This window comes from Oncorhynchus clarkii, chromosome 17 (assembly GCF_045791955.1).
Source record: "Oncorhynchus clarkii lewisi isolate Uvic-CL-2024 chromosome 17, UVic_Ocla_1.0, whole genome shotgun sequence".
Lineage (NCBI taxonomy): Eukaryota > Metazoa > Chordata > Actinopteri > Salmoniformes > Salmonidae > Oncorhynchus > Oncorhynchus clarkii.
Genome location: NC_092163.1, coordinates 49352713 through 49374739, shown reverse-complemented (window position 1 = coordinate 49374739; position 22027 = coordinate 49352713). Strand labels below are relative to the sequence as shown.

Here is a 22027-nt window from a genome sequence, read left to right as displayed (position 1 = left end):
TCACCTCACTCATCAACCTATTGACTGGTGAGCTAATGTGGCTCATTTCAAAGTAGTGTCAAAGTCCTGCAATCAGAGTTACGACCTTAATATTTGTGTAAACTCTTCACAGTTGTGTTCTGTCACTGAGTAGGTTGATACCCAATTTCATGGACCCAAGATCCATATGTAAGGCTGTATATTACAATATGAATGTCAAATGCACACAATAGACGGACTGATGAGGTCATTTCCATTTTAGTCATTTAGCAGATACTCTAATCCAGAGCAATTACAGTTAAGTACCTTGCTCAACAGCACCAACATATTTTTCCCTAAGTCGGCTCGGGGAGTAGAACCAGCAACTTTTTGGCTGCTGGCCCAACGCTCTTAACCGCTAGGTTACCTGCCGCCCGCAGTCAAAGTCCTGCAATATGAGCTACAACACTAATATTTATAAACTCCTCATAGTTGTGATCTGTAGGTGTCACTGAGTAGGCTGATACTCCATTTCATGGCCCCAAGATCCATAGGTAAGGCTGTACATTGCAATATGAATGTTCACTACATAGTAAGTTGACTGGTGAGCTAATATGCCTCTTTCCCCAGTGGTGACAAAATCCTACAATAAGAGCCACAACGCTAATATTTGTGTAAACACCTCACAGTTGTGTTCTGGATTGATACCCCATTTCATGGACCCAAGATCCATAGCTAAAGCTGTACCATTGCAATATGAATGTTAAATACGCACAATAGACTGAATAGTGAGGGGATTTCCCACAGTTAAAGTCCTGCAATATCACACTAATGTTTGTGTAAACTCTTCACAGTTGAAAACATTTCATGGACCAAAGAGCCATAGGCATGGCTGTGCAATGCATACAATATGCCCCCAACGCAATTCTGAAGTCTAATACAGCCAAATCAAATCAAATTTTATTTGTCACATACACATGGTTAGCAGATGTTAATGCAAGTGTAGCGAAATGCTTGTGCTTCTAGTTCCGACAATGCAGTAATAACAGGTAATCTAACTAACAATTCCAAAACTACTGTCTTGTACACAGTGTAAGGGGATAAAGAATGTGTACATAAGGATATATGAATGAGTGATGGTACAGAGCAGCATAGGCAAGATACAGTAGATGGTATCGAGTACAGTATGTACAAATGAGATGAGTATGTAAACAAAGTGGCATAGTTTAAAGTGGCTAGTGATACATGTATTACATAAGGATATAGTCGATGATATAGAGTACAGTATATACGTATGCATATGAGATGAATAATGTAGGGTAAGTAACATTATATAAGGTAGCATTGTTTAAAGTAGCTAGTGATATATTTACATCATTTCCCATCAATTCCCATTATTAAAGTGGCTGGAGTTGAGTCAGTGTCAGTGTGTTGGCAGCAGCCACTCAGTGTTAGTGGTGGCTGTTTAACAGTCTGATGGCCTTGAGATAGAAGCTGTTTTTCAGTCTCTCGGTCCCAGCTTTGATGCACCTGTACTGACCTCGCCTTCTGGATGATAGCGGGGTGAACAGGCAGTGGCTCGGGTGGTTGATGTCCTTGATGATCTTTATGGCCTTCCTGTGACATCGGGTGGTGTAGGTGTCCTGGAGGGCAGGTAGTTTGCCCCCGGTGATGCGTTGTGCAGACCTCACTACCCTCTGGAGAGCCTTACGGTTGAGGGCGGTGCAGTTGCCATACCAGGCGGTGATACAGCCCGCCAGGATGCTCTCGATTGTGCATCTGTAGAAGTTTGTGAGTGCTTTTGGTGACAAGCCGAATTTCTTCAGCCTCCTGAGGTTGAAGAGGCGCTGCTGCGCCTTCTTCACGATGCTGTCTGTGTGAGTGGACCAATTCAGTTTGTCTGTGATGTGTATGCCGAGGAACTTAAAACTTGCTACCCTCTCCACTACTGTTCCATCGATGTGGATAGGGGGGTGTTCCCTCTGCTGTTTCCTGAAGTCCACAATAATCTCCTTAGTTTTGTTGACGTTGAGTGTGAGGTTATTTTCCTGACACCACACTCGCCACAGTGCGATTTCAACTGATTTAGATTTTTGGGTCAAATGAACAAATTGTCTTTTGTTGAATTTATATAACAACATTCCAAACTTGTTAAGCATTATCTTGTCCAAGTATGCAATGATTCCACTATTCGTATCTGTTTGCATCCGTTTCAATATGGGACTTTGATTTTGAAGGCGAACCACAAATTCTACTATTATGGCTAATCATTATTGTGGCTAGCTTCACATAGGTGCAAAAGCAATGAGCAACTCACCATGACATTGATCTACCATTGGTGTGTTAGATACCACCCACATGATTTTGATTGACACCCCCTCATTATCATATTGGAGGAGGAAATACAGAAATAAATGAATGAATAACTATATAAATAAAATGAATAAATACATAGATAATAATTAAATACATAAAATTTATACATTTTTATCAGTATTTTTTGTATTTCCTTGCTCATTTAATTATGTGTTGATTTATTGTTTAATTTATCTATTTATGTATGCATTTATTTATTTAATTAATTATGGCAGGTTTGGACCTTCCATATCTCCTCGCCTTCTTCTCCAACCCATTGGATGAGAAAGCCAGAGGTCCCGCCCCACTGACCATCACCTCCAATGGGTTTTGAGAAGAGGTGAGGCGAGAGCAGGAAGGACACAAGCATTTTGCAATTGAGATTCTCCCAGTGTGTAGGAACTTGAGGGAGGAGGCAGGATTGCGCAGGTATTCAGGTAGCAGTTGGGTCACGGCAGTCAAAAGGAAGCAAAATGGTGCAAGCGGCAGCTGGGGGAATAAAAGCACCATGGGAGTACAGGTGAGTTCACAGTGAGTACAGAAATGACCGTGAGCATGATATTTGAAGCTTAGATACAGATATTTTTTATTGGCAACAGATTTGCCATGTGTTTAATAACCCCATTATCTGTATTCAACTAATTGCCTGGGAATGTTTGTATTTTCCATATTGCATGGTAGTGGAATTATGAGATTCCTGTTTTTCCTGTTTTTCCCTATAAAATGTATACTAAATAAAAAACACAGTTTCACAGGACATTGTACTAAAACACATTTACCGGAAGGACTATGCAGCTACAACATTTGGTTCTGTTGCCAAACTTTTTTCCAGTAATTTTTTTTTTTTTTGATTTACTGTGGAAATTGTTCAAAGTAGTCATTGTCCATAGAGTTGTAGGGTTTGATATACTTTACAATCAATGGTTTTTGTTTGGCATGCAGCATAATTCCGTTACCATGGAATTGCCCATAGGCTACTCACTGTCTGACTATAGACTATACAGATTACTGCACTTCAGTGCTCATCGGGAGAGAGGATATTTTGAGTGTCTTTTCATTCTGGATAATGAACTAATTATTGTAGACTTGTCTAGCCTCGGATGTGACAGTACATATTTAATCTCTATTATTGAGTGGGCTTGGTGACGAGGTAGCTGTAACTAGGTAAGAAGAATTACATGTCAACATTGTGCATTGAGATTTCTGCCCTGTGTTTGTGTGCATGTTTATTTGGTGAACATGACCACAGTCTGTGAAAAGCCTCAGGTGCATGTGGGAGGGGTGTATATGTAATTCACTCCAGAGTGGGTGGGGGTTTGGCAAAACAGGTGACAGTGTATGTTTCGGCTCGCCACAGATTAACAACCACCTGACCCAGATCACTACCCACTCGCTGTGTCATTTTAAGAAAACCTGCAGAACCTGTGGCTGTGTTTGAAAGTGTAAAGTTAATGATGCATTGTGGGTAAATGGTGACTGACTGATCTATAAATATTAATAAGTAGTTATTTATGATGCAAGGTGATTTGTAGATCAATCAGTCGGCAGTTGCCTTCACTGTCGGCTTCACTCTGTGAAGTGACTGCTTAGTCTACACTGTAAATAAATCCTGTTGTTTTTACGGTCATTTACTGGCATTTACTGTAAATTGCTGGGAAAAAAAGTCCAGTATGTTAGAAACTTTACAGTAATGTACTGGTAAACGAAAATGTATTTATAATTTACGATAACATACTTTCTTTAAGTAAGTTACTTTAAAAACAAAAGTTTTCATTTTTTTGTGTATACATACACAGCACATTCTCCAGTGTTAAATAAACACAGATTCTGTTAATTTTAATACTGGTCCAGTGTCTATATGGGTCTACAGTTTTCAGTGTTAAATTAACACACTGCTTAGTGTAAAGCCTTATTGGCATATTTCCCAGAGTGCCTTGCTGTTCGAGTGATTTGTAGTTACAACCCAAGATTGTATTTGTTAGTGAAAGAGACATGGTTGTTCCATATGACTTGTGGCCTTCACCAAGTGAGCTCCTAAATAAACATGGGGTCATTATTAAATTAAATAACAGTACAACACATTTTTAGGGCCTTACTTTGAGAGCTGAATGTTACCCTATTGAAGTTGCCTGACATTTGATGTTTTCAAGCCTGCAAGTCACATTGTAATGAACTGTGAAGGGATGTGTGATTCTTATTGGAATCCAGCCGCAACCTACATTCAGAATGATTGCCAGGTTTGGGAAGATAAATGATGAGACTACCTAAACCATTTGTACTGAAACAAACATTTTAGTAATGGGTGCAACAAGTCCAATTAACAGATTGTATTAGTTTAGAAAAATGTTTGTTATTTATTTGAGTAGCATAAGATTAATTCAACCGTCAATGCAAAAGCAATTCTAAAAATCAACCTGCAATAGAGAATGCTGGGAAATATGGTAATGATTCCATGGTTTTGGTTTAACACTGGTTATTAACACCAACACTTGGGTTCATTTACACCAATGAGTGTTAATTTAACACCAGAATAAACACTATAAATGTTACACTGAAAAATCTACACTAGGTAACACTTAGGTGATTTAGGAGTAACAGTTGGAGCGGAGCTTGCGGTTGCCTGTGTCATAAAGGTCCAGACCTATTGGCTGGTAGTGTGTGTGTGTGTGTGTGTGTGTGTGTGTGTGTGTGTGTGTGTGTGTGTGTGTGTGTGTGTGTGTGTGTGTGTGTGTGTGTGTGTGTGTGTGTGTGTGTGTGTGTGTGTGTGTGTGTGTCTTATGAGGCATGATGATTATCTATTCTCTCCTTAGATGACCAGAGAGAAGGGGACACCAGAGTGACAGATTTTAGCCAACCCTGAGAGCAGCATGCAGCACATGCCTCGTAAGAACACACACACACACACACACACACAAAATGTTGGTGGCATACTGTATGGCTGCCACTTTGCTATTTAGTTATAATTTTGGTGTTTATCTTTACTTTTTTTGCACTAAATATATCCTCTATCATTTCTAATGATCAACAAGAACTTTTAAACATCAGATCGACCTCAATTCCAGCTTCGACTTCTGCTCTGCCCCGGGCTCTTTGTGTAATTACAACCCATTTTTCAGGCTATCCAAGAGGAAACGCTGGTGAAAAAAACTGCAATATGCTCTGCTTTTCTGTAACATGCACTGTAACAAATTACTGTACATTTATAACAAACCTTCATCTAAGTACTGTAATTATAAATTACTTAAATGTGTCACCTTCTCCAATGAAGATGAAACACTTTTTTTGCAAATCAATATATATATATATATATATATATTTTTTTTTAAATGACAGTCTTTTATATTATTTTAATAGATGCCTAAAACTCACTAACGCTTTGAAAAACTCACTAACGCTTCTATAACTCTCATCCCCTTGGAATGAGTGCATCCAAAACCAAACTCCTCTCCAAAACGACAAAACATTCAGTCAAACTAAATTGTGAGCCAGGGCAACACACTGGCTAAACGCAAAACACAAAACCAATTGACTGCTCACCCTTGAAAGACAATCAGCTACCAAGTTGTCCTTACCACGGAGGAAACTCCTGCAAAATCCGTAGTAGCTTTCCTCCCGTGATTTTCCTTAGTGGAATGGTCTTTGGGAAACGAGTGGCAGCACACATGATGGTTAAGAGAAACTGGTTACCACTCTTTGCTTTGGGAAAAGGATCAACACAATCCACCAGAACCCTTCTGAAAGGTTAGTCAAAACCAGGAATAGACTGTAAAGGTGCAACCGGCACAGCTTGGTTAGGTTTATCCGTCCGCTGGCAAACTCGACAGGATTTACAGTAAGCCACAACATCCTGTTTCAGACCAGGCCAAAAGATGTTATGCAAGATACGGTCATACCATGACCCAAAGATGGCCTGCTATACTACCATCGTGAGCCAACCTCAGTATCTCTTGTTGAAGTATAACTGGAATGACAATTTGAGATACACTGGGCCAATCGTCATGCCCAGAAGTGGTGCGAGAATGCCATTTCCTCAAAGTAGCCCACATGAACTCCCTTAAACTCCTCCGGACGTATCTCAGCAAAAAGAGGAGAGAGTGAAACATCTTTACTCTGTTCAGCAATCAGTTGCTTCCGAGACATCGAAGTGTCAGCTGTAGGAACACTCTCTTCCTTCAGTGGTCCTACAAACTCGCTCACCTTTGGGGTTTTCAAAGGAGAAGTCAACTCAGGAGGTTTAGCGAAATCAGGATCACCCATAAATGTCTCGGTCAGATCAACCATGTTGGGATTGCTGACATCCTCAACACTGCCGATCACTAACGAGGTGACACCAATCGGTGCACCCTATGTGCTAACGAGACTCCCAAGTGGCGCTGCGGTTTAAGGCACTACATCTCCATCCTTGAGGCGTCACTACAGACCCTGGTTTGATCCCGGGCTGCATCACAACCGACTGTGATCGGGAGTCCCATAGGGTGACGCACAATTGGCCAAGCATCGTCCGGTGTTAGGCCGTCATTGTACATTTTAAAAATTTTCTTAACTGACTTTCCTAGTTAAATAAAAAAAACATGCTATACATGCTATTGTCCAACATCAAAACACACATGGAAAAAATAAACCTATAACAAGGGGTATGCTTCTTCAGCAACAGCAAATAGGGTGCTGACTCTAGTGCAGTGGAAGTCCCGATCCATTGTTCACCTGTCTTGGAATACCCGATGGTCAAATGCTGACCCTTCTAACTATCCAGAGAGCTTTCATCTGTTATCGTGACTACAGTATATAGTCCTCCTTAGGACAAGAAAAAAACAAGCTGACACTTAACGAACTGTACGAGGCTATGAACAAGCGGGAAACCATCAACCCGGAGGCTGCCTTTCTTGTTGCCAGTGATTTTAATTCCACTTCATTAAGACATGTAACACCCAACTTCCATCGACATGTTTCTTTCATCACTAGGAGCGATAAAAATCACTGTTACTCTAACCACATGCAAGCATACAAAGGCCCTCCCTCGTACCCCCTTTCGGCAAATCAGATCATAACTCTATACTATACAAGCAGAAGCTTAAACAGGAAGTATCTGTGATGTTCTCCGTTGGGAAATGGTCAACCCGAATCGGAGGCTATGCTACGAGAGGGGTTGGTGCTGGAACTAGAAACTGGGATCTGTGCTATTGCTGGGGCTGGGACTGGATACCATGGGTTGATGATGGGTCTGGTGTTGGGACTAGGGACCGGGAACCAGGGCTGCTGCAGGTTCTGGGTCTGGATCTGGATTTGTAGAGGGGAGGAAGGACAACCTGAGGAGCCAGCAGACACACAAGGGAGCCCTAGATCCAGAGGTCAATGGTGATACTCCCCTGTGACCTGCTCGCTCCGGGTGAAGGTTTGATCTTTGGTTCTTCCTCCACCCCTCATCTGAAGCTGGGGCTTGTGCTGCAAAATGGGTACTGGGTTAGTGCTGGGTCGGGATCTGGGTCTGCAGAGGGGAGGAAGGACAACCCGAGGAGCCAGCAGGCACTCAAGACCCGGAGGTAAGTGATGGGACTCGCCTGCGGCATGCTCGCTCCGTGTGTAGGTCTAGAGCTTTTGTCCTTCCTCCTCACCTCTTTTGGTGTGGTGAAGAATGGCTCCTGGTTCTGGTCTGTTTCTGTGAGAGGGATAGGTATAGAGCGAGGAAAGGGGAGAGAGATGGAAAGGGAGAAGGGGGTGGTAGAGAGTATTTTCATTGGCCTTGTCTGGTGTTGAAGGAGGAGTGATGTGGCGGCAAGGCTGGACGATAGTGGGAACATGGCCTCGTCACACTCACCAACAGGTGGTACATGTATTTGGTGTGAGTGCGACCAAGAGGGCAGTTCTCTGTAAGTACCTTGTGCCATCTATGAATTGATTCCTTCGTGGGGAGGCAAACATGAACAGTCGGAGGAAAGTCCTTCTGTTCGGAGTGTGTTGTCAGGGTCATAATGATGGGTTATTGGGGAGGTCTGATCACACACAGACCTATTTTGCTCACACACACAACACGCACACACATTCATACTGACTCTACACACACGCATGTACACATTGACCTACAATTATCATATACCCTGCTGCTACTCTCTTTATCATACAGTATATCCTGATGCCTAGTCACCTTACCCCTGTACATATCTAATCCTACCACTCCAGTATCCCTGGACATTGTAAATATGGTATTGGCATTGACCCTGGAACAGACCCTGTATATAGCTTACTTACTTTCTCGTGTTCTTCTTATTTCTATTTGTTGTGTTTTGTTTTACTTGACTGACAATAAAACAGCAACATTTTCTCTCAGACCTTGTGGGGGGCCCCGCCAAACTGCGGTACGCCACTGACACCATACTGTATACTAAATGTATGCCTGTTTTCCCCCATAGAGGGGAGGGTGCGTTGCAGTCCGTTTAACCTGCCAGAGATAAACCCAGACAGGCTGAAGACTGCCAAGGCTCTGGTGGAGAAGGCTGTCCAGGTAAGACAGTTGTCTCTCACAGAGGCGCCATGCCCAGATGGAGCACAGGGCCACAAAGTTAGGTTCCCAAGCTCCCAACCTCGTAACTAGCTACCAAGAAACCATTTCAGGCTATCAATCAAGTTAGACTAACTATCTTGCAGGCTGGCAAGGTTGGTAGACTTTATAAAAGCAAGCAATAACTTATATTTCTATATTTAACCATGTAAGGTGACTGAGAACACATTCACAGCAATGACCTGGGGAATAGTTACATGGGAGAGGAGGAATGTGACAATTGGAAGCTGGGGATGATTAGGTGGCCATGATGGTATGAGGGCCAGATTATAAATTTAGCCAGGACACCAGTATTAACACCCCTACTCTTACAATAAGTGTCATGGTATCTTTAGCGACCACAGAGAGTCAGGACATCCGAAAGACAGCACCTTACACAGGGAAATGTTCCCAATCACTGTCCTGGGGCATACGACCAGAGGAAAGAGCACCTCCTACTGGCCCTCCAACACCACTTCCAGCAGCATCTGGTTTCCCATCCAGGGACAGACGATGAGCAATCCTGCTTAGCGTCAAAGGCAAGCCAGCAGTGGGATGTATGGTGGTATGCTGCTGGCAAACTAAATGTATTGAATAAGACTCCCATTCCTTTAAAAAAATGTACCCAGATTTGAGCAGAGAAGCCCCTCAGCCATCCTCACATACTTGTTTGGGGTGCATGATGCCCCTGGTCTCTTTCTCTCTCTTCTCTCCACACAACCACTGTTTGGGTCAACAGCAGACACACCACAACCAACACATTGCCTACAGCAGTGGTCACCAACCCTGGCCACACTGAAGAGAGACAGGGTATGCAGGGTTTGGCTCCAGCCAAGCACTAAGGCACCTGATTCACACCTGATCCAAAGGCCAGAGGAAAAATATTTCATACACTGCAGCTCTCCTGGACCAGGGCTGCAGACCAACTGACCTAAAGACACTTTCCTACCCTCTCTCTCTCTCTCTCTCAGCTACGGAGGGTTTTCTCTGTACAGGGCCCCTATCCTGTGATCCGTGCTGCCTTGCAGGCCAGAGGTTGGGTGGAGCGTCGACTGCCACACCCCGTCCCAAAACCAGCAGGCCATTGTCATGGTGAAGAGGATGGTGAGGATGGGGATGACAGTAATGATGACAACGGTAAGACGGAAGCTCTTCATTGGGCAAGCACATTAGGTTTGAATACATTTGTCAACCCACAATCAGACAGTGGCAATGAAACTTTCAAGGAAGAAACTAGCTCTTGTGAGGTATTCTGTAGTCCACAAAGGCTGTAAGAGAGACTTCAACAGTTTTAAGCTTGAGCCTACTTATACAGTATAAGGTAAAGCAGAATCCCTGCTAATGGTATGGATAGGGCACTTAGATTAATAGCTGTAGTGTAAATGTAATGGGAGCACCGGTAGGATGCTCCTAGTCCTAAGAATAAGATACAACCTGAGCCCATACCACATCAACCAAGATATGTCACACCGCACACATTACTCTCCTGTCAGGACAGAGCTTGTCATCGCTCGAGTGAGAAGTTGACCCCGACCACAAGTCTAGAATCAGATTAGCCTACTAAAAACCTAACCCTAACCATTAGGGGGATTAGAAAATATTTTATCATGTATCAGTGGTTAGGAGCAGCAACCTTCTCCCATTTCTACTCCTATGTTCTACATACTTTTATGTACTTCTCTCTCTTCTTTTTCAGACAGAGGGGTGGAGGGGGCGAGGGGGCACGACCCTGATGACATGTATGACCTCATGGTGAGCTGCTGTTTGATGTGATGTCACTGCTAGATTTTTCCCCTTTCCTGTCCCTCTTTCATTCACCCTTTCTTCCCCCAGTCTCGTCTGGTGCGAAATGAAACAACATACTTCTACTGGACGACACGGAGGGATGAGATTGACTGCCGCTCGTTACGGAAGGACCAGATGACCAATCATTATGCAAAGTCGGGCACTTTCACCACCAAGGTCACAGTCTGAATACAGATTGCACTCAATTCACTTAAGGAAATAACGGGAATACTCAGGCTACATTCTAGTGCCTCTCTCTCCCTCCTATTTTATTATATTATCCTGCTATTTTCTCTACTTTACTCTATTTTATTCAGGGATACATAATGAGTAATTATAATCTCTCTCTCTCTCTCTCTCTCTCTCACTCTCTCTCAGGTGGGTCTGTGTGTGAACTTGAGGAACCTTCAGTGGTTTGATGCTACAAACCCAGACACATTCTTCCCACGATGTTACAGGCTCGGGGCAGATGATGAGAAACATTCCTTCATTGGTCAGGCCACTCTCTAACTGTCATTCTGTCCTGCACCCCAAGATGCATGTCTTTCTTTCTGTGATAGCTCAAGGTAGTAGTTTCCCTTAGGATCAGATGACCTTAACCCAAAGTCTCTAACCTTAACCATTAAAGGTATGTAACAGTATCTGATCCTGTATCAGTGGTTAGAGGGACCTTCTACCCACCTCTCCCTGAAGGCACTTGTCCTTCTGCAAGCAGCTCTCCATCCCCAATTCACAGTCAACATTACTGTATAGTACATGTTTATTAGGATTGTCTAATTGAGAAAAGTCATATTTTTCATTATCATTTCTCTCTCTCTCTCTTTCTCTGGCCCCGCTCTCTCTCTCTCTCTCTCTCTCTCTCTTTCTCTGGCCCCGCTCTCCTTCTCTCTCATCCACTTTTTTTAGAAGACTTCAGGAGGACTGCATGTACTAGTCTGCTGCAGCACATAGTGGAAATGAGTGATGGAGAGGGAAGAGAGCAAGTAGAGGAAGAAAAGGTGGAAGAGAACTTGTCACAATCCGAGGGTATCAGAGTGATATACTGCACACACACAATAAATTGCAATACATTGTGCCATTCTCAATGTCAACCCAATAAGTCTTCTCCAGGCCCTAGGAAACGCAGAGCAACTCGATTGGTCAGTCCAAGAATGATTGACAGGGCTTTGCACGTATGCCAGGAGTTTCTCAACAGCTTGGACCACAGTGACATTGATGTCACCATGGAAACACCACCCTCCCTCACAGAACAGCAGTGGGTCAAGTTCATGCATGACTACTACCTGGTCGTCCAGTGAGTGTGTTGTGTGTAGTCAAGGGTCATGTGTTAGTCATTCATAGCTTCATTGTCTTTGTTCAGCTAACCCATAGGTACATAGTAGCACTCGACTAAGGTATTTGGTTCAAATACCCCCGTGTGTGTGTGTGTGTGTGTGTGTGTGTGTGTGTGTGTGTGTGTGTGTGTGTGTGTGTGTGTGTGTGTGTAGTGAAGGTGTGGGGATCGAGGGTAGTGGTGTGTATGTGGAGCGTTGTCAGGCCATGCTGAATAGACTACAGGTGTGTCCACAGCTGGAGACGGATGGCCTCCACAACATCTGGATCATCAAACCAGGGGCCAAGTCACGGGGCAGGGGTGAGGCTGTGTGTGTGTGTCTGAGGGACAAATTGATATGATGCGTGGGGCAGGTTGGGTGTGTGTCATAGGGTTTGCTGTGTATTTTAATGTTCATGTGTTTTTGTAACTCTTTCTCTTTCATATCTTATTAATGTCTACCCCTACACCCTCATCCCCTTGCTTTCTTTCCTTGTACTCCTCTCTTTCCCTCTCGTTGTTGTTGTCCCTCTTTCCTATCTTATATGCCATTCTCTTTTTGTCTCGGCCCCCCTTTCTCCCTCCCTCTCAATCACCCTCTCTCTCCTCCCACTCCCCTCCAGGTATAATGTGTATGAATCGCCTCGAGGATATCCTGAGGCTGGTGGACAGTGACCCATCCCTAATCAAGGACAGTAAGTGGGTGGTGCAGAAGTACCTGGAGCGCCCCCTGTTGGTCTATGCCACCAAGTTTGACCTGCGCCAGTGGTTCCTGGTCACAGACTGGAACCCCCTGACCGTGTGGTTCTACCGTGAGTGCTACCTGCGCTTCTCCACCCAACCCTACTCCACACAAACCCTGGCTAGGTAAGAGAGAAGGAGAGGTAGTGAGTGAGTGAGTGAGTGAGTGAGTGAGTGAGTGAGTGAGTGAGTGAGAGAGAGAACTTGCTTATTTACCTGATCCACATCAGTTTTCCTTTATCAAGAGGTATTCTAGAGCAGTAATACCAAAAATATCAATAGTCCATTCTGTCCATCTCTCTCTTTCTCTCTCCACCTCCATCAGCTCGGTCCACCTGTGCAACAACTCCATTCAGAAGCATTTCCAGCCGTCTCAATGGCGCCACCCGGAGGTGCCCAAGGACAACATGTGGTCGTGCTCCCAGTTCCGGGCCTTCCTGCATGCCCAGGGCCAGGGGGCATCGTGGGGGGCGCTGGTGGTGCCTGGGATGCAGCGGGCAGTGGTCCACGCCCTCCAGACGGCCCAGGACCTGGTGGAGGGGCGCAGGGGCAGCTTTGAGCTCTACGGGGCAGACTTCATGCTGGGTCGGGACCTGAGGCCCTGGCTACTGGAGATCAACGCCAGCCCCACGATGGCCCCCTCCACGGCAGTCACCGCCCGCCTCTGCCCTGCCGTGCAGCTGGATACCCTGAAGGTGGTGCTGGACCGACGGGCAGACCCTGGTGCCTACACAGGGGGCTTTCAGCTCATCTACAAACAGGTAAGGCCAAGGGTATACAGTGGGGCAAAAAAGCATTTAGTCAGCCACCAATTGTGCAAGTTCTCCCACTTAAAAAGATGAGAGAGGCCTGTAATTTTCATCATAGGTACACTTCAACTATGACAGACAAAATGAGAAAAAAATCCAGAAAATAACATTGTAGGATTTTTTATGAATTTATTTGCAAATTATGGTGGAAAATAAGTATTTGGTCACCTCCAAACAAGCAAGATGTCTGGCTCTCACAGACCTGTAACTTCTTCTTTAAGAGGCTCCTCTGTCCTCCACTCGTTCGTTACCTGTATTAATGGCACCCGTTTGAACTTGTTATCAGTATAAAAGACACCTGTCCACAACCTCAAACAGTCACACTCCAAACTCCACTATGGCCAAGACCAAAGAGCTGTCAAAGGACATCAGAAACAAAATTGTAGACCTGCACCAGGCTGGAAAGACTGAATCTGTAATAGGTAAGCAGCTTGGTTTGAAGAAATCAACTGTGGGAGCAATTATTAGGAAATGGAAGACATACAAGACCACTGATAATCTCCCTCGATCTGGGGCTCCACGCAAGATCTCACCCCGTGGGGTCAAAATGATCACAAGAACGGTGAGCAAAAATCCCAGAACCACACGGGGGGACCTAGTGAATGACCTGCAGAAAGCTGGGACCAAAGTAACAAAGCCTACCATAAGCAAGGGCATTGAAGATGAAACGTGGCTGGGTCTTTCAGCATGACAATGATCCTAAACACACCGCCCGGGCAACGAAGGAGTGGCTTCGTAAGAAGCATTTCAAGGTCCTGGAGTGGCCTAGCCAGTCTCCAGATCTCAACCCCATAGAAAATATTTGGAGGGAGTTGAAAGTCCGTGTTGCCCAGCAACAGCCCCAAAACATCACTGCTCTAGAGGAGATCTTCATGGAGGAATGGGCCAAAATACCAGCAACAGTGTGTGAAAACCTTGTGAAGATTTACAGAAAACGTTTGACCTCTGTCATTGCCAACAAAGGGTATACAAAGAGTATATAAGTATTGAGATAAACTTTTGTTATTGACCAAATACTTATTTTCCACCATAATTTGCAAATACATTCATTAAAAATCCTACAATGTGATTTTCTGGATTTTTTTTATTCTCATTTTGTCTGTCATTGTTGAAGTGTACCTATGATGAAAATTACAGGCCTCTCTCATCTTTTTAAGTGGGAGAACTTGCACAATTGGTGGCTGACTAAATACTTTTTTGCCACACTGTATGCATAGACAGACATACATGCAGATCATCCAGACACAAGCTTGATGATCACATATGATGAGTCTATGCAGACTATACAAAGCATTCCCAGGTACTATGTGGCATGAATAATACCCAGGCCCCATCAGAAGTGTGTGAACATATCTTGTTTCCTCATTCTCCCAGGCTACAGTTGAAGTCCCTCAGTACATGGGAGTTAACCTGCTGGTGGAGGGAGCCCCACTAAGACGACCCCGACTGCCCCCACATAGAATCCGTGTCATCCTTGACCCCCCTTTCACCAAACACATTCACACCCGCACCAACCAATCAGCCTCAGAAACAGTGGACAAACCCTCTAGTCATAGACCATCTCCATGCCACCGCCCCTCAGGCAAAGAGAACCAATCAAGGTTAAGGGGGAATAGGTTCCACAAAAGAGATGAAGAGGGTGGAGCTCTGGGGCGCCAGCACACCTCCCCTACTCTGAGGTTGTCTCAGAGAATGGCAACAGAGCGCCCTCTGGCACTCCACAGCGAGCACCAGAAGGGGGCTCGTTGCCTGGGGATGAGTCTCAGCAGAAATTGGCCTCTCCGCCTGGTTCCCAGGAATCTGTCCCACTCCCTTAGCACCCCCTGTGGCATTTTAGGGGGTGACACCCACCCCTTTCACGCTAACCCCCACCCCAGGCCTGCCCCAGGACCCTGCACCGCCCGGCCCTTCCTCCCCCAGTCCTCCCTGGGACCCCCACGCAAGGCTCCAACCCGGAGCCTGCCCACCCTCTACGGCCCCATCCCAGCCCTGGAGGTCTTTGGCCTGCGCCCCAGCTCACTGACAGAACCCTTATCTGGGCCCAACTCTGGCCTCCGACCCTGGCCTCCGCATACACCAGTTCCTCCCCCACTTCCACAGGCAGGCTATGGCCACCTATAAAGGAGACTGCGCCGGTGGAGGACCCAAATCCTCTTGATGTAAATCCTTATCTGAAACATAAGGGAAAACACAAAACTGACTTTGGCTTAGCATTTATGGGTAACGTCATAATGTACTTGACAGACGGGGCTTTGCATGGGGGGAAACTATCTCTTGAACTGTCATCATGTGTTACTTACTCACTTTTTGAATTGTATTTGTCTTGAAAGTAAAATGAAATAGAACATGAAATAAAGACTTTCCATCTGTGAAGTTAATGTGTCTTGTATTCAGTGTTAGACTACACATACATGACCGCCTGCAGATATCACTATCAGTGATGAGTTTTTGTTAACTGGGTTTATCCTGTATTGGTAATTGTATTTGGTTATGCATAAATCATACATAATTCAAATGACATTCAAATGAAAAGTTTCAAATATCCTAAGAAACAAATCAGTTAACTCAAAAATACACAAGGGAAAAAAATCTGATTACAAAAGAAATCACAACTTTTGTTTCTTTGTTTAACAATGGTTGCTGAATGTAAATCTTGCCTGTCTGAATGCTGAATGTAGATATTGCCTGTCTACGTTTTATTTATTTTAAATTCTTGAGTGGTTGGTCTGGTGGAGTGTTTGGCAGTCTGTCTGTGTCTTGTTATTGGGGGAGGGGAAGGTGTGAGGTCTGAGTTGGGATGGGATGGCAGTGGTTGGATGGGGTGAGCGTTGTGGTGGCTGCTGCTGTGTCCAGGGTTGCCAGAGGGGTTGGTGCTGTGACTGAACTGGGAACTGTGCTGTGGCCGGGACTGGAGGCCAGGGGTTGATGCTGGGACTGGGGAACGGGAAAAACAGTAACTGGGAAATAAGAAGTGGGGCTGCTGCAGGTGCTGGGTCAGGATCTGTGTCTGTAGACAAGAGGAAGGACAACCTGCGGAGCAAGCAGGCCCACAAAGGAGCCCCAGAGGTCAATGGTAGGACTCCCCTGTGGCTTGCTCGCTCCTGTTGAAAGTCTGGTCCCTCCTCCACATCTTGACTGGTGGTCTAGTGCTAGGATTGGAACCCGGGATCTGGATTAGAACTGGGGCTGCTGCAGGTGCTGGGTCAGGATATGGGTCTGTAGAGGGGAGGAAGGACAACCTGAGGGGCAAGCAGGCACACAAGGGAGCCCTAGACCCAGGGGTCAGTGGAGGTTCCTGGTTCTGTGAGAGGGATAGGTGTAGAGCGGGGGTGTCAAAACTCCTTCCCTCGAGGGCCAAGTGTCTGCAGGTTTTTGGTTCTTCCTTTCAATTAAGACCTAGACAATCAGGTGAGGGGAGTTCCTTACTAATGAGTGACCTTAATTCATCAATCGAGGACAAGGATGGAGCGAAAACCCGGGCCTCCATGGAATGAGTTTGACACACGTTGTAGAGTCGTCCGCCCCCGGGTGCACATTTTGTTTTTTGCTCTAGCACTACACAGCTGATTTAAATAACCAACTCACCATCAAGCTTTGATTATTTGAATGAGCTGTGTAGTGCTACAGTAGGGCTCCCGAGTGGTGCAGTGATCGTAGACACTGCATCTCAGTGCAAGAGGCGTCACTGAAGTATCTGGTTTGAATCCATGCTGCATCACATCCAGCTGTGATTGGAAGTCCCATAGAGTGGCGCACAATTGGTCCAGCATCGTCTGGGTTTGGCTGGGGTAGGCCGTCATTGTAAATATTAATTTGTTCTTAACTGACTTGCCTAGAAAAATAACAAACGTTCACCCAGGACCGATTTTTGGGAAACCCTGGTGAAGGGGGGGGGGGGGGGAGAGATGGAGAGAAAGAAGGGGTCTGGTGCTGGAGGACTGAGAGAACAAACAGGGTTCAGACCCGCCTGGCCTCGGAGCACTCACCAACAGTTGGTACTTGTGTTTAGCTTGAGTGCCTCCTTGGGTGCAGTTCTCTGTATTTGCCATCTATAGATGGATTCCCTAGTGGGGAGGCAACGATGAACAGTCATCAGAGGAAAGTTCTTTTGTTCCTAGTGTGTTGTCAGGGTCAAAGTCTGATCATTTCACTGCAGATTTGGATGAGGGCCTACGGCAGGTCATTTGTGTAATTCTTGATTGTTCACAGGTCTAGGCATTTCTTTCCACTAGCCTTGGTACCTTTCTTTTCAGTCAATTGCAAACATGCTTTTCACACTTCCACACAAGATGCCAGTATTTCCATTCCAAGTCCAACAACTAACAGATTGGATTAGTTTAGAAATGTTATGTTATTTATGTTTGTGTAGCATAAGATTAATCAACCAATCAATGTACATGCAAAAACACAGGTATTGAAACAAACAATTTTGAAAATCAACCCCAATAGAGTATGCTGGGAAATATGATAATGATGGGTTTGGTTTTGAACAAACATGAATTTGTAATTTTACTCAACAAGCTTGTTCAAATTCAGCTCACTTTAAGCAGAGTTTGTTAGGTGACCACAGGTCGAGAAACAAATTTGATGTCACAGACAATGACACATGGGACAGACTGATACCGCCTTACACACACTTGCCTGCATCTAGCTGATAGTGGGTGTAATCATTAGTCCAACGCGTTAGTGAACCTGCTACAATCATGCAGTAACATTACAGTGTACAGTCAAGTTAGCATTTACACCGGCGGGCCCTGGTGGCAATAAATTAGTAAAACCAAAAGCTTACCTTGACTTGGAAGAGTTCCAGTGTTGTGTTGGATAGTCATAGCCAGCTAGCTATGTTTGAGCAGGGTGTTTCAGTAGGCTAAACTAGCTAGCTGCACTTGTTGGCTAAGTAAGTGAAACTGAAAGTGGGGAAAAAATTACAATCTCGCTCTCACTCTATTTCTTTGGAATTGTCCAAAGAGCGCCGAAACAGTTTGTATCGAGGCACAGATCTGGGGAAGGGTACCAAAACATTTCTGTAGCATTGACGGTCCCCAAGAACACTGTGTCCTCCATCATTCTTAAATGAAAGAAGTTTGGAACCACCAAGACTCTTCCTAGAGCTGGCCGCCCGGCCAAACTGAGCAATCAGGGGAGAGGGTTATTGGTCAGGGGGGTGACCAAGAACCCGATGGTCATTCTGAGAGAGCTCCCGAGTTCCTCAGGAGAGATGGGAGAACCTTCCAGAAAAAACAACCATCTCTGCAACACTCCACCAATCAGGCCTTTACGGTACAGCAGCCAGACGGAAGCCATTCCTCAGGAAAAGGCGCATGACAGCCTGCTTGAAGTTTGCCAAATGGCACCTAAAGACTCTCAGACTATGGTCTGAAGAAACCAAGATTGAACTCTGGCCTGAATGCCAAGAGTCACATCTGGAGGAAACCTGGCACAATCTCTACGGTGAAGCATAGTGGTGGTAGCATCTTGCTGTGGGGATGTTTTTCAGCAGTAGGGACTGGGAGACTAGTCAGGATCGAGGGAAAGATGAACAGAGCAAACTACAGAGAGATCCTTAATGAAAACCTGCTCCAGAGCGCTCAGGACCTCAGACTGGGGCGCAGGTTCACCTTCCAACAGGACAACGACCCTAAGCGCACAGCCAAGACAACGCAAGAGTGGCTTCGGGGCAAGTCTCTGAAAGTTCTTGAGTGGCCCAGCCAGACTTGAACCTGATTGAACATCTCTGGAGAGACCTTTCTCATCCAACCTGGGAGAGGATCTGCAGAAAAGAATGGGAGAAACTCCCCAAATACAGGTGTGCCAAGCTTGTAGCATCACACCCAAGAAGAGTTGAGGCTGTAATCACTGCCAAAGGTTCTTCAACAAAGTACTGAGTAAAGGGTCTGAATACTTGTGTAAATGTGATATTTCAGTCTTTGATTATGCTGTATTGTGTGTAGATTGATGGGGATTTTTTTGTGGTATCCATTTTAAAATAAGACTAACGTAACAAAAGAGTAAATGGGTGGAAAAAGTCAAGGGGTCTGAGTACTTTCCGAATGCACTGTATATACAATTTATAAAGTATTACATTTCACAACACTTTACCAGATACGTTTAGTGTGTTCCGTCCTTCTCATTCTAGACCATGAGAAAGCTTTTGACAGATTAGACATGGCATCCTGCAGATGGTGCTAACCAAGATGAACTTCCCTCAACATCTCATCCACTCCTACCAGAACATCACAAGCAGGTTCTGGTAAACAACACCATCACAGACCCATTCCTCATCTGATCCGGCATACACCAAGGCTGCCCCTTAGCCTCTCTGGGGTATATATTCTACCTAGAGCCTCTTCTCCAGAAGATCAGGTCAACACCAGGAATCCCTGGCTACCAAATACGGGGGGAAAGGCTTAAAGTGGCGGCATACATGGACGACATCACCAACATCGGCCCAGATAGTTGCTCCATTGCCTCAGCAACAAAAGTGGTGGACGACTACTGTGCAACCACTGGTGCCCTTGTCAACAGGGGAGTGAACTCAAAAACCAAATCAAATTTATTTATATAGCCCTTCAGCTGATATCTCAAAGTGCTGTACAGAAACCCAGCCTAAAACCACAAACAGCAAGCAATGCAGGTGTAGAAGCACGGTGACTAGGAACAACTCCCTAGAAAGGCCAAAACCTAGGAAGAAACCTAGAGAGGAACCAGGCTATGTGGGGTGGCCAGTCATCTTCTGGCTGTGCCGGGTGGAGATTATAACAGAACATGGCCAAGATGTTCAAATGTTCATACATGACCAGCATGGTCAAATAATAATAATCACAGGCAGAACAGTTGAAACTGTAGCAGCAGCACGGCCAGGTGGACTGGGGACAGCAAGGAGTCATCATGCCAGGTAGTCCTGAGGCATGGTCCTAGGGCTCAGGTCCTCCGAGAGAGAGAAAGAAAGAGAGAAAGAGAGAATTAGAGAGAGCATACTTAAATTCACACAGGACACCGGATAGGACAGGAGAAGTACTCCAGATATAACAAACTGACCCTAGCCCCCCGACACATAAACTACTGCAGCATAAATACTGGAGGCTGAGACAGAACTGTACCTGTCACAGGACTGGCATGAGACTCTCCCTACCTCGTTCCCTATCAAAACATAGACCATCAAGCTGCTTGTGGTCACCTTCCAGAGGGATGGAGGTGGCTCCGTCAGCTAAGAGGAGACCATCTGCCACATCCAACAGAAGCGAATGGAACGTATGGTCCCTCAGAATGATCCTGGTCATGAAGGCAAACATTCTCCCCATTCTCCTGTACCTAGGCAGGGTGTTCCCCCAGACAGCACAACCAGCAAGAAGATAGAACGCATGATGTTCACCTTTGGGGGAGCCAGATAGAATGACTCAAGTGCAGCACCCTGTACAAAGCATTTGAGAACATGGGGAAGGGGGTCACAGACATCCTTAACATCATTAGGGCACAGAGACTATCCAACTTGGTCACCAACATCTGCCAAACAGTCAGGAAAGCCAGCCACGTTGAATGGTACTTTGCCACCCCCATCCTCAGAACCCTCAGACTCAGCACCATCGAGAACACTGTGCTGGGACCCTCCACCAGTGCACAATACGTGGAGAGATTTGGGGTTCAGGACATGTCTGCCCACGGCTGGGCTGGCATGCTGGAAGTTCAAGGACATCATCGCCCACCTAAGCGCCATTTCAGCCGTAGACCGCAGCAGGTATGGTGAAACGTCATTCAGCACGTCATCACAAACAAACAGAAAGACATTGCATGGATGGCTGTTCATGGTTTCCTCCCCACTAGGGAATTCATGTATAGACAGCACATAGCATGTACAGAGAGCTACCCCCACGGATGCACTGACACTGAAAACATATACCACCTGTTTGTTGAGTGCTCCGTGGCCAGGCGGGTCTGGGCCCTGTTTGTTGCCTCTGTTTCCTATAACAGGTGTTTGGTCAGACGTGAGTAAGACATCAACAAAATAAAGGAGATGATCGTGGACTTCAGGAAACAGCAGAGAGAGCACCCTCCTATCCACATCGACGGGACCACAGTGGAGAAGGTGGAAAGATTCAAGTTCCCCGGCGTACACATCACTGACAAACTGAAATGGTCCACCCACGCAGTGTTGTGAAGAAGGCGCAACGATGCCTCTTCAACCTCAGGAGGCTGATGAAATTTGGCTTGGCACCTAAAACCCTCACAAATTTTTACAGATGCACATTTGGGAGCATCCTGTCAGTCTGTATCACAGCCTGGTATGGCAACTGCACCACCCGCAACCACAGGGCTCTCCAGAGGGTTGTGCGGTCTGCACAACGCATCATCGGGGGCAAACTACCTGCCCTCCAGGACACATACAGCACCTGATGTCACAGGAAGGCCAAAAAGATCATCAAGGACAACAACCACCCAAGCCACTGTCTGTTCACCCTGCTATCATCCAGAAGGTGAGGTCAGAACAGGTCCATCAAAGTTGGGATCGAGAAACTGAAAACAGCTTCTATCTCA

The 22027-nt window shown here is 45.6% G+C and overlaps 1 protein-coding gene across 4 annotated transcripts; it reads left to right on the top strand.

Moving 5' to 3' along the window:
- Positions 1-2791: 2791 nt before the first annotated feature.
- On the top strand, positions 2792-15854 carry LOC139369798 (tubulin monoglycylase TTLL3-like). 4 transcript variants are annotated; one of them, XM_071109068.1, is made up of 13 exons: positions 2792-2833; positions 5124-5196; positions 8721-8812; positions 9820-9985; positions 10545-10600; positions 10682-10810; positions 11012-11126; positions 11543-11659; positions 11744-11927; positions 12121-12266; positions 12569-12812; positions 13012-13447; positions 14870-15854. In XM_071109068.1, exons 2-13 carry the CDS (start codon positions 5181-5183, stop codon positions 15614-15616), a joined length of 2448 nt encoding a protein of 815 aa, XP_070965169.1. In that variant the 5' UTR covers positions 2792-2833; positions 5124-5180; the 3' UTR covers positions 15617-15854. The 4 variants fall into 4 exon arrangements, with proteins under 4 accessions (XP_070965169.1, XP_070965168.1, XP_070965167.1 ...); XM_071109067.1 differs by having other exon boundaries at positions 11540-11659; XM_071109066.1 differs by having other exon boundaries at positions 11540-11888.
- The last annotated feature ends 6173 nt before the right edge of the window (positions 15855-22027 follow it).